The sequence below is a fragment of the Vigna radiata genome, chromosome 8 (genome assembly GCF_000741045.1).
Source record: "Vigna radiata var. radiata cultivar VC1973A chromosome 8, Vradiata_ver6, whole genome shotgun sequence".
Lineage (NCBI taxonomy): Eukaryota > Viridiplantae > Streptophyta > Magnoliopsida > Fabales > Fabaceae > Vigna > Vigna radiata.
The window spans coordinates 4,547,375-4,559,527 of NC_028358.1; the positions used below are offsets into that span (position 1 = coordinate 4,547,375).

A 12,153-nucleotide genomic window follows, 5' to 3' on the forward strand; every position below is an offset into this window, starting at 1 on the left:
TGACATTTTTACTAAGTTCCCTCACCAAGTTAGGTTTTGATCTATCGTTTCCAAGCTCGGATTAGTAAACATACATCATCCCCGTTTGAGGGGAGGCTATTGAGACTATTAGAATCAGTTAAGGTTTTTACTGTTCAGTTAGAGTTTTTAATGTTTTCCATTTTCCCCCTTTTCCCTCTACCATGAGAACCTTATATATATAAGGTTTCATGTTATTCTTCAATACATTGAAATCAGAGCACACAATATACAATAGAAATACAAAGATTCAAGTTTTCTCAGCTGGTTACTCCTGCTATCTTTTCCTCTTTAATTTTCTCATTTCATCGATGGAGAACCCTAAATTTTGCTATCTTCTCCTCTTTGATTTTCTCCTTTCATCGATGAAGAATCCTAGTAGTTGCTTTTTGTCTTCGGAAGTCTTCTCTTTTCTAAATATGCTTTTTAATACTAAATGTAAAAATTATTTAAATATCAAATAATTGTTAGTAATCTAAAAATATTAATGCTGAAGTTTTGAATTGATGTTATGTTTATATTAAATTTTTGCCAAGATTCATTCAATTAACATTGATAAAGTTCTATGTTAGATTGATATTGACCAAGATTATTTTGACTTCATATCAACTATAATTAGTTAACATTTATTAGTTATTTTACGACGTTGTTGTTTTTCATTTCTTACTTTTTTTTTTATTAATGTCACCTAAAATATTCATCAAGTGACATTCAATAAATTTTATCAAGCTTAAGTTAGATTAATTAATTGAAGAAATATCATGATATTTAGCAAAACATATTAAGTCTAGGTCAAATTAGTTTTATCTGAAATAAAAAATATGAATGTACCACGTAAATAAGTCTTGCAGAGGTGACGCATTATCTTTTAAAAAGGTATTCACAAATTGAGAGACTTTTTATATATAATAAAATTACGTGAGGTATTTAAGCGATAGAACATTATTTACAAACATAATGAAAACATTAATAAGTTAAGAGATATTCTACTAAAACTTTAAAGAACTAAATATCATATCATATACTATGAGCCTATTAGACGAGAATATGTTGCTCTTAAATCTACTGTCAACAAAGCATTTGCATTTATTCATATATAATACAAAGATATTCATATTTATATTTATAATATAATAATTTTAAATTAATTAGAAAGAAATATTGTCATTGTATATTATGGATTCCAAAATTAGGAACTTAAGAGAATAATGATATTATTGTTATTATAATAACCTTGATGTGATGTAGCGAGAAACGCTTTACAGGACAAAATAAACTAGTTGCCAATTGCAGCCACGTGGTTCTCTCCCGGCAACTGTTTTCATATACCCAAAAATGATTAAATGGCCATAACAAACATTAAACAACGATTACCGAAAAATGCAAAATAAAATGAAAATAAAGAAAGCAAAGAATTTCACCCGATCTGAAGTTTCCAACAAAAAAAGCTCTTTCTTTCTCTCTCTTCTTCGTTAATTCACCGTTTACCATTCTCGCAAGCATTGCTAGGAAATCCAACTGAGAGGGTGAAGAAGAAGAAGGAGAAGGAGAAGGGACAGCAGCAATGGGGGGTCTTGCATTGGGTTCTGCCTTCGATTCCAAATCTGGGCAGATAATAATGGCTGCTTTGCTTTTGATGATTGTGTCCTTCTATATTGGCACGCTTTTTGGCAACAATGCCCCCCTTTACGTCTCTCAGCTTGATTCTCATTCTCCTTCTTCTTTTCCCAACAATGTCTCCTCTAATGGTAACCTCTTCAGCTCAACTCAGCTACCAAAATCGCTTTTCATTGCTTCTTCTAAAGCCATATTGCCAAATTTTTAAGCTTTTCTATCTGGGTTTCTCTTCAACTTCCATTAATTCCATATATCGGTTTTCTTTAAAATGCTTCTGTTTGGAAATTCCCAGATTTATAGTAAGTTTTCAGTTTATTAATGTTGGAGCATATCTTTATAGTTATACTCTAGTGAATGAGTGGTAAACCGCAGTGTGTTAGTTCTACATAGAATCCTTTCGGTGCTATCAGATCCAAGTGGGTCCTCTACAAATGGTTTGCGTTAAATGGTGTATGAATTGAATGTACATTCGGCTTGATTGAGTTGCTTGAAGGTTTTCATTACATTTTTGTGGGGGATATCACTTAGTGTCGGTGGCTTATTTGGAAACTTGTGTTAAGGTTAAATCCTTAATGTTTCACAGTGCTGCTTTGAGAAAGATCACTGAATGTTCTTTAACTCTTGCAGGTACTGCTAAATTCAGTAACAAAGTTGCTCTAACTTACAGGAAAACCCCTCTTGTAATTCCAGAAACAGGGGTCGATGTGTGCCCTTTGACATTCAATGAGTATATTCCCTGCCATGATGTTTCCTATGTGGCAACTCTAGCCCCAAGTCTTGATTTTTCTAAAAAAGAAGAACTGGAGAGACACTGTCCTCCTCTTGAAAAGCGCTTATTCTGCTTGGCTCCTCCGCCAAAAGATTATAAAATACCTATCAAGTGGCCTCTTAGCAGGGATTACGTTTGGCGAAGCAATGTGAATCATACACATCTTGCAGAAGTAAAAGGAGGCCAAAATTGGGTCCATGAGAAGGATCAGCTCTGGTGGTTTCCTGGCGGTGGTACCCATTTCAAGCATGGGGCCTCTGAGTACATAGAGAGGTAGCTGCCACTGACTTATTTCAGTTCCTTATGTTCTTTCTCTAAGAACCATCATGCTGATTGTAGGAATGTTATTATGATCATTTTGTGGTTACATGGGCGACTGTTTTGATGATTTTATTTTTCTTCCACTATAGCAAATCCGTGTGAGTAATTTTTTAAAATCAGATCGAGGATGACTATGTGAAGAGTACATAACGATACACGTATTGTAATTTGATAAATTTCAAATTTATCTTAATACTATTATGAAATATATAACCTTCTTATATTGAGTATGTGGAGAGAACAAGTAAAATATAATGTATTAATCTATAATAAAAAAATTTCCCAACGTCAATATGTATCTCATTTTGTTAATGATGAATCTAGTGCTGTAATCTACAAAGAATTCTCATTTTTAACCATTTGAAGTTCACAAGATGATCTATCACGAATAACCATGAACTTCTGTCCTTGTGGTTGCGAATTCTGATAAACAAATTTCTTCTTGGCTGAAATTCTGAGACTTGTGAAAGAAATGACATCATAATTTTGTAGTAGCGGACTGTAATTCCTGGATTGAATGTCCCAACGAAGATGTGATCGCTTCTGGAATGTTGTCATAGGAGTCAATGGAATGACTAATGCTTTCAAGAAAAAACTTTCGGGCTTATGATCTTATATTTCAGATGATACCACAAATTAGTCTATGATATGCAAATTGTAACATATTTTCAAGCTATAGACTTGTTAGAACTTGTGGTTCATTTGGTGTTAACGAAACCAGCAGAAACCAAATTCCTAGAAAGTAGATTTAGACTTAAATCAATCCTATAAAAAATTGGTTTGTTAAGTGAAGTTTGCATAAAGTTATTACTGTATTTTGGTTATATCATATGGTTATATCCTAGACAATGTGGGTCTCCAACATGTCTTTTCATACTTAGAATTAGGTACCTTGAGCTTGAGACTAAATATTTATGAATGATTCGATAATAGTCTAATAGTGGATGACATGATAAGTCAAACAAATCTCACTAAGATAGACTTTGATACTATCTTAGAAAATGGATTTAGGTCTAATTCAACCAATAAGTTTATAAAATGATATTTACGTTCACCCATATACTTTATTTTAGCTATATTTATAGATGATGTGAAATCCCTACACAAATACAGCTAATTGATTATTGAACATATGCACCCTTGCACACTCAGATTTGAAATTTAAATGGTCTCTATGAATTGGTTTATGACAAAACACAATGACATTGTTGTTTTATTTAAACACCTCCACCTTGTGGGAACGATTTTGAAGGTTGCTAATAGGGATTCCCTGTAACATTTGTTTTATCATGTGCCTCCTAGGTTATTTGATCTTTGGGGAGAGATTGGGTTAGGGTTTGACCAATTTTAATTAGCCTAATTAGGACACTATACCACTTAGTTATGAGTCAGCATTTCTTAATTAATTTCAAACTATTTGGTACAAAATTCTCTACTTTTATGCTAATTATGGTTTTTCCATTAAGGACTTAACTGTAGTCAATAGAAAGTTAAATTTTGCAGATGGATTTCTTTGGTCAGGGTTAACTAATTAGTCATGGAGCCACTAATCATGGTTAATCTGTATTATTCTCTACCTCAAGATTTTGGGATGTTACATGTCCTCTACTAAATATTAATACATCATTTCTAAATTACTGAATCTCTCGTCCAGCCAGGACTCACAACACTCCTTTTGAGCCTTGTCCTTGGAACTTTAGTCTGTCTGTGGTGTCCTCGGCCTCTTCACTAGCAACTTCAGATTCAGAGGACTGGGCCTTATCAGTTGTAAGATAATATTTATGATTTTTGTTGAAAGAATTACTGACAAGTTACAGAGGATGGTATGACTCTGGTACCCTGTGTTGGGAGGAGAGAAACCAAGAAGGAATATACTGTGTCCCGTGTACACACGATTATTCTTATCTATAGAGAGTGAATAAGAGATGCAACAATAAGGAACAAAGTATTTCCCCAGCAAATCACATATCTCCCTATTTAGTGTAATCATATCATATATCTAGCATAATGAAGTCATCCCTAACACTTCTAATATTTATATTAAATTTTAGTAATCTTCACGACCTATGATTTAATTATGTTAGTTGATGCTCCAAAATAAATGAACATGAGTGGTTGTATATTGTGAGTAGTTCAACAGTTTTCTGATGATAATTTTTGCCACCTTTTTCTGGAACTTATTCACTGAAGTTGGTGCTCCTGTGGAAAATTTTCTGGCTGAAAAGTGCATGACATAGTTGTTATACGTGTAATTTTTATGAATGCAGGCTAGGACATATGATTACCAATGAGACTGGTGATCTGCGTTCTGCCGGGGTAGTTCAAGTTCTGGATGTGGGCTGCGGTGTGGCTAGCTTTTCAGCATATCTTCTTCCATTGGATATACGAACAATGTCCTTTGCCCCCAAGGATGGTCATGAAAATCAAATTCAATTCGCATTAGAACGAGGGATAGGTGCAATGATCGCTGCCATGTCCACAAAACAATTACCGTATCCTAGTGAGTCATTTGAAATGATTCACTGTTCACGGTGCAGAATAGACTTTCATGAAAATGGTAATTTGCTTTTTTTTATTTATGATTTTACCTTTAATTCTGCAGATGATACAATAAATGAAAGTATATGCAATGTGTTGTTCCCTGGACTCCAATGTGAGATCTATAGCCTTATTTGCAATCCTTCTACACGATCTGCATCTTGCCAATAGCATAGATGGAGTGAGGTGTATGTATAAAGACGTTTCAATTTTTCAGTGGGTAAAGGATTTGCAAGTATCAATAAGTGAGAGGCTAGAATGAGATTATCATTCTTGGTAGGTTTGCTCCCCGTTCTACAGTGTGGAGTAATCATAAAATAAGGAAAGTACAGTCCTACACGATTAAGAAAGTTGGTTCCTTCAATAACATACGGAAAGTGGGATTTTGTATTTAGTTGATTCTGAAAATGTGTGAATCCATTTAGTGTGTCTGGAAACAATTTAAGAATGCAGTTTTCCAAGTCCAATAAAAAAATGAATAAGCAACTATCAACTTCTGTAAGATGTGGCTTTTCACGTCAAACATCCCATTTAAATTGTTTTCAAACATCTATATGTATAAATTGGTATTGGAGTTTGCTGCAAGTGTCTCAATAAAGAGCTAACTATGAAGGGGCTGAGACAAGTGGTCTGGATGTTGATTCTTTGAGGAAGTTTTATGATAAGGACTTAGGTGTGATGGGGTGCCTAAATCTATCATAATCATTGACATTGTCCTCGCTTTTATTGAAGGTTCTGAAAACTTGCCCTATTAGACCTATCCAATACTTTTTGTTATGAATTTAAAGTGGTTAACTAATAGAATAGTTATAAGTGCCCAAGCACTCGGCGAAACACCCCTTAAAAACTAATTTTCAATAAGGCGAAACTAAACATTTAAATACTCCATTTGGCATCCCATACTATTTATGTGGGACTTAAGCACTCTATAATATCCAATCCCCTATCAAGCACTACCCTCTAGCCAAATATCTTGTACTATTATGTAGGACTTTGACATCCGTAATACCCTAGTCCTTGTTAAATTTATCCATTTAATACTTCTCAAAACTACGTAAGTTGGTGAGGTTAGCGTTATTTGAATGGACTTTGTCCAATTTAGAGGAAGAGAAATAGAGAGGGAGATAGGATGGAATTTCTGAAGTGAAAAGGATGAACTGCACAATAGTTGCACAATAGTTACGTTTTGTGAAACATTTGCATCATAGTCTCTTCATAGACTAGGTGAGATGGGAACTATTTCATTGACAGAGTGAGTGATATTTCCTAAACAATAATTCCTGAGGAAACTGTGAGCTCATTTATCCAATGATTCATGAGGTGCGTGTTATTCTGACTGACATTCTTTTTGTGTGAATCTTCTGCAGATGGGATTTTACTCAATGAGTTGAACCGTCTTCTTCGCTTTAATGGGTACTTTGTTTATTCAGCTCCTCCGGCTTATAAAACAGATAAAGATTATCCTGTCATTTGGGATAAATTGATGAATTTGACTACAGCAATGTGTTGGAGACTTATTGCTCGAAAAGTTCAGACTGCAATATGGATTAAAGAAAATAACGAGTCATGCCTTTTGCACAATGCAGAGCAAAAGCTTATAAAAATCTGTGACCCCGCTGATGATTCCAAACCTTCATGGAATATCCAGCTTAAGAATTGTGTACAAATGAGAAATTCTAAAACAGATCCTCACAAGCTTCCTCCAAGTCATGAGCGCCAGTCAGTGTTTTCTAACAACCTTAACATGATAGGTCTGTCCACTCTCTTTTGTACATGTGCAAGACTCTACTTTCTGGTTTCCATATTTAACATCTTTCTTAATATTAAATTATACTTTCCTAACCTTTCTACTAGTGATTCCTTGTTTGTCTGCCTGCCCATGTCTCTGTCTCTCTCTCACACACACACACATGCATGTGCACTTTGAGGGCGTAGATATTTTGGCCAGAGAATTTTAATCAAATGACCTTATATGAAGGTCCTTCTGATTTCATGGTTTCAGTGTTCATGCTTCTTGATGCATATGATTTATTATCATAAAAAACGCATTTCCAAATGGCTATTAGACAATATTCAGTCTTAGAAAGGCACAATCTGCAGCATAGCAGAAATTAGCTTTACTAACATCATTTTTGTTGTGTCATGAAAACTTGATCGGTTATACTATTTTAATGTTAGTTTTTTGCAAGCTGTGAATAGTTCTGTTCTGAAACTTCAAGTTCATGGGAACATAAACTTGCATCGATGATAAAAAGGAAAGAAAAAGAAAAATAGATTTGAGGTGTAGGATCAACCTAACAAGGAGTGCATGTTACTTTATCGGGAATAAATTTATTAAATTATCAAACAGACATGTAGTTGAGCATTTTCCCAAATTATCTATAAATGAAAGTATTCTTGTAATCATCAATGTAAATATTAACAACATAATAATGTAGACCGAAAACCTCTGGTCTGTGTGCACTGTATTTGAATGGGGTAGTTAATAGTTAATATGTTCGAAATAAAAGGACCAATATTTTTTATTATTCAAATGGAAATTGTATGTTAAAACAGCATCGCTGTGGTTCACTCAATAGCCTCTTTCAGTCTGATATCCCTTGAACCTTTTGAACAACAGGTATAAGTCAGAATGAATTTACTTCAGACACTCTCTTCTGGCAAGAACAAATTGCTCATTACTGGAGACTGATGAATGTCAAGGAGACAGAAATTCGCAATGTGATGGATATGAATGCCTATTGTGGTGGATTTGCTGTTGCACTAAATAGCTTTCCTGTTTGGGTAATGAATGTAGTTCCTGCAAGCATGAAGAACACCTTATCTGGAATTTATGACCGAGGATTGATAGGAACTTTTCATGATTGGTAAGACTTTGCTATAGATATCCCAAATAGCAAATGCTATCTTAACACCTGTGTTTAGACATTAATAGTTGGCTGCAGCTAACATGGATTCTGAAACATTAGGTGCGAACCATTTTCAAGTTACCCTCGTACATATGATCTTTTGCATGCCAATTATCTCTTCTCCCACTACAAAACAAAAGGAGAAGGTTGTTTGTTGGAGGACATCATGCTGGAGATGGATCGTCTTATACGGCCACTGGTAATCACATTATTAACTGTCATCTTTCATGTTTGTATGCATGTATGAGACCAAAGTAAAAATTCATGCAATGCATTAGTTTTGGTCTAATCTGATTTTAGTACGTATACTAGTGTACAACTGTGTTTTTAAGTGTTAGTAGTTCCACATTAAGTATAATAAGCTACTTGATATAGTAATACTTAAGGGAACAGGGATATTGACACCCCAATCCTCTTTACAACTTCAAATTTTTAATTGAAAAAAATTATCGTGGTACTTTCTCTCTACTCACAACTCATTGTTATTAAGTGCGAGCAAAATATCCAAATTGTCATATCCAATCCATATTTTTGGATTTTAAGTCCAATTCAATTAAATTGGATTTGGATTAGATATAGATTGGATACATTTTTAGATTTTGAAAATCTAAAATCAAGGAATGTTTTGGTCATTTCCAGTTATGAAATGCTAGGTTGGACCAAATCCAAATAAGGTAGTACCAGGTCGAGCTCATGCAAGGTCAGACCCAATGGCTTGAGTCATAGTCAAGCTAAGTTGACCCAAGTCTAGGTCGGGTTGAGTTGGCCAAGGCCTAAGTAAAATTTAGTCGACTTGGGTCTAAGTTGAGATGGGTTGTTGAACCAAGCTTGTACGAGCCCACTTTCAATCAAGTCTGAGCATGTCCATGTTGATCCTAGTTGTGACTGACCCATGTTCAATTGAGTTGGGCTAGGTATAGGTCAATCCTAGTTCGATTAAGACGAAGTCATGCCTAGCTCGATCAAGACCAGGTTGACTTGGGCCTAAGTCAAGTTGAGTTAGCATGGGCTCAAGTCAAGTTGCCTCATTCTAGGCCCAGGCCATATTGTCTTGGGTCCAAGTTAAATTGAGTCAACTCAGACCTAATTCAATTTGAGTTGGTTCAAACTCGGATCGAGTTGAGTTGTCATAGACTAAAGTTGAGCTGAGTCAACTAGGTTCAAGTTAATCGAGTCCAATCATGATAAGGTTAGCATGAGCCCAAATCGATCTAAGTCCGATAGGATAAGGCTTGTGATCAACTGATACATCAAGCTTGTGTCAGGTTGAGACCATGTCAAGTTGAGTAGGATTGATCCCACATCAATTTAATTTAGTTGACAAAGTGGATTTAATTTAGATTTAATCCAATTTAATTTGAGTTGAAAAAATCCAAGTCATGTTGATCTAGTTAAAATGGATTTGGATTATAGATCTAATCTATTTTAACCATTAAAAAGTTATCTTTCAGTTGTCAAGTCGTGCTCTCACTGAAAATACATGCATATTGGTTGGATCAAGTTGCTTAAAGCGAGTGACAATATCAGGAGTTCCACCTCCACTGCACTAGAATAAATTAATTATGTCCATACTTTGATTTACTTTTATTCCTAATTACTCAGTGCTACTTATTATATGCAGGGATTTGTTATCATTAGGGATGAAGAAGACATTACCTCAAGAATCCAAGAGGTAGCCCCAAAATTTCTGTGGGATGTGGAATCAGAGTTGTTAGAAAACAAAGAAAAGAATATGGAAACTGTTCTAATTTGTAGAAAAAAGTTTTGGGCAATCGTCTAAAGTGACTTGATCTAGAAGTGTTTTCCCACATAGAAAAGGTTCTTATAAAGCATACGGGTAATTTGTAATGTTAATTTGCTCACTGCTCCAATGCTCCCATGACCATGTTGTGTAGATGTTTAGAGAGCACTCATTTTGTATATGTTTTTGCTTTCAGCTTAGCAATTATGAATAGAAAGTAGTTGTTTTCCTTATACTAGTTAATCTAATTTATGTTGTCTATTCTGTTATCTGTGCCTGAATATCAGAAATAAACACAACATATTCATCTTAGGTTGTTTTATGGCCTAATTGTTTTATTTATTTATTTTTGTGATGCATTGGCTCTTACATTAGTAGTGTTTTGAAGGCTGTTAAGAAATTGTAATTGCCAACCGCTACAATGAAGCATGAATAAGAGTTATCATATCAGATTCATCTTTTATTTTTTAGTTGCATGTAACACTTATTTCATTTCATTTTTTTTTTTATTTTGATTCTGAGAAACTTAGGCTGTCTTTCCAATCGAAAATTTTCGTTGTTATTATATGTGAGAGTTTTGATCTAGTTAAACTAAATTCACAAAATTTGAGTGAGTTCATTCATCATAAACATTGAACATGTTATGTGTAACATTCCAAATAAATCTATAACAAAAGCTATAATTTATAATTTATTTAAGGAGTTAACATGAATAATAATAGAGAACAGTAAATAAAGAACATCACAAAAAGAACGAAAATATGAAATTTCATATGGAATTAAAACTATATTGAGAATAAGAGTCTAATATAATATATAGGCTAATACCGAATGGTTATGATAACATTCTTAGACCGAATGATAATACAAAAGGGTAACTACACCGAACGGTTTTACCACAATAACGAACCGAACGTAAATATATATACAAGAGATGAAATTAAATCCTAAACTACGGACCGGACGGTCCTGCACAGCTTTCTGGTATAACGGTTATAGGTTGCTCCGTCTGCAAGGCATCTTCCAAAGTATCTTCTTGATCACCCTCTGCTCACACCCAAAAGGATGATCATTGTAGTGAAGAAAACAAACCGAACGGCCAAATACCGAACGACAACATAAGCAAGACAGAAAAATAAGGGTAAGCTTATGTAAATTTAATTAATCATTTTCACATACACATAAATCATATACATCAATATCTCAATCATAATTCATAAGTTAAGTATTTCCATTTTAAAGTCGAACGGTAACATCATTATAACCAATTTATCTAGACTCTGTCCGGACGGTATGAACTATGTAGCTCGCTGCTCTTTGCACCCGGGGTGGACCTGGCTGGGATACACTCAACAGACCGCCACCCGAGGTTAGTCCAGTGGAACCACCTCAGTATAGAAATACTAGGCTAAAGGACCTCCTGCCATTCCCACACATGAGTTACCCTTCTCTACCTGAGAAGGCGTAATAACGGAATATCAGGATAAAGCAGAACCTGAGTCTGACCATAGTCATAATCCACTAAATCAATTTCCAAATCATGAGATATTCCTCCCTGGAATACTGTTAGCATCAGAATAATAATTTCACTTTCGTTTTTATACTATCAACAAACTGATCGAATGATAATGAGAAAAGCCGAGTATCATAGAAATTCAACAAGTGATCGAACGGTCAAAGAATAAGAGACTAAATAAAACGAGGAGTTGTAATAGTTGATCGGACGGTCTGGCATAGGATAAAATCGAACACTTTTGAAAACAATACAGGTAAACTTATTCATGAAGAAGAATGAACACTAAACAACATAAGTCATTCTTGGAAGGAAACGAATACCAAGTTTATGACTTTAGCCAAATGCCTTTACGACTAGCAGAAGTTCTCTTCAATAAAACGAGTGTCAGTGCAAAACCGAACACTCTGTGAGGAATCAAGTGTCAGTGTAAGACCGTACACTTTTCAAATAAATAATATTATAAACCGAACGTTTTTCCAAGAAGGATAATTAATATCAAATCGAGTACTTAGTCTATGACCAAATGCTTAAACATAATATCATATTTGTAAAACCGAACGCTTGGTTTATGACCGAACGTTCTTAAAATAATTAATAGCAATAATATGAAGCCGAATGCTTTAGAAATAACATGTCAGTCTAATACTAAACACTTGTATGACCGAATGTATAGTTTATGACCAGACGTTCTTAGAATTCAAGTAGTGGTATAAGATTTAGCACT

General features: G+C 34.5%; 1 protein-coding gene across 1 annotated transcript; it reads left to right on the forward strand.

Moving 5' to 3' along the window:
- Positions 1 to 1,383: 1,383 nt before the first annotated feature.
- LOC106772758 (probable methyltransferase PMT6) lies at positions 1,384 to 10,272 on the forward strand. The gene is made up of 7 exons (XM_014659339.2): positions 1,384 to 1,766; positions 2,263 to 2,677; positions 4,993 to 5,282; positions 6,631 to 7,014; positions 7,884 to 8,130; positions 8,233 to 8,371; positions 9,794 to 10,272. The coding sequence occupies exons 1-7, from the start codon at positions 1,583 to 1,585 to the stop codon at positions 9,950 to 9,952; spliced, it is 1,818 nt and encodes a 605-aa protein (XP_014514825.1). The 5' UTR covers positions 1,384 to 1,582; the 3' UTR covers positions 9,953 to 10,272.
- The last annotated feature ends 1,881 nt before the right edge of the window (positions 10,273 to 12,153 follow it).

Excerpts from the sequence above, each read along its gene's own strand:
- LOC106772758 (XM_014659339.2), top strand. The coding sequence starts at position 1,583 with ATGGGGGGTCTTGCATTGGGTTCTGCCTTCGATTCCAAATCTGGGCAG. Across the intron at positions 7,015-7,883 it reads TAACAACCTTAACATGATAG|GTATAAGTCAGAATGAATTT; the intron begins GTCTGTCCACTC and ends TTTGAACAACAG. Across the intron at positions 8,131-8,232 it reads ATAGGAACTTTTCATGATTG|GTGCGAACCATTTTCAAGTT; the intron begins GTAAGACTTTGC and ends CTGAAACATTAG.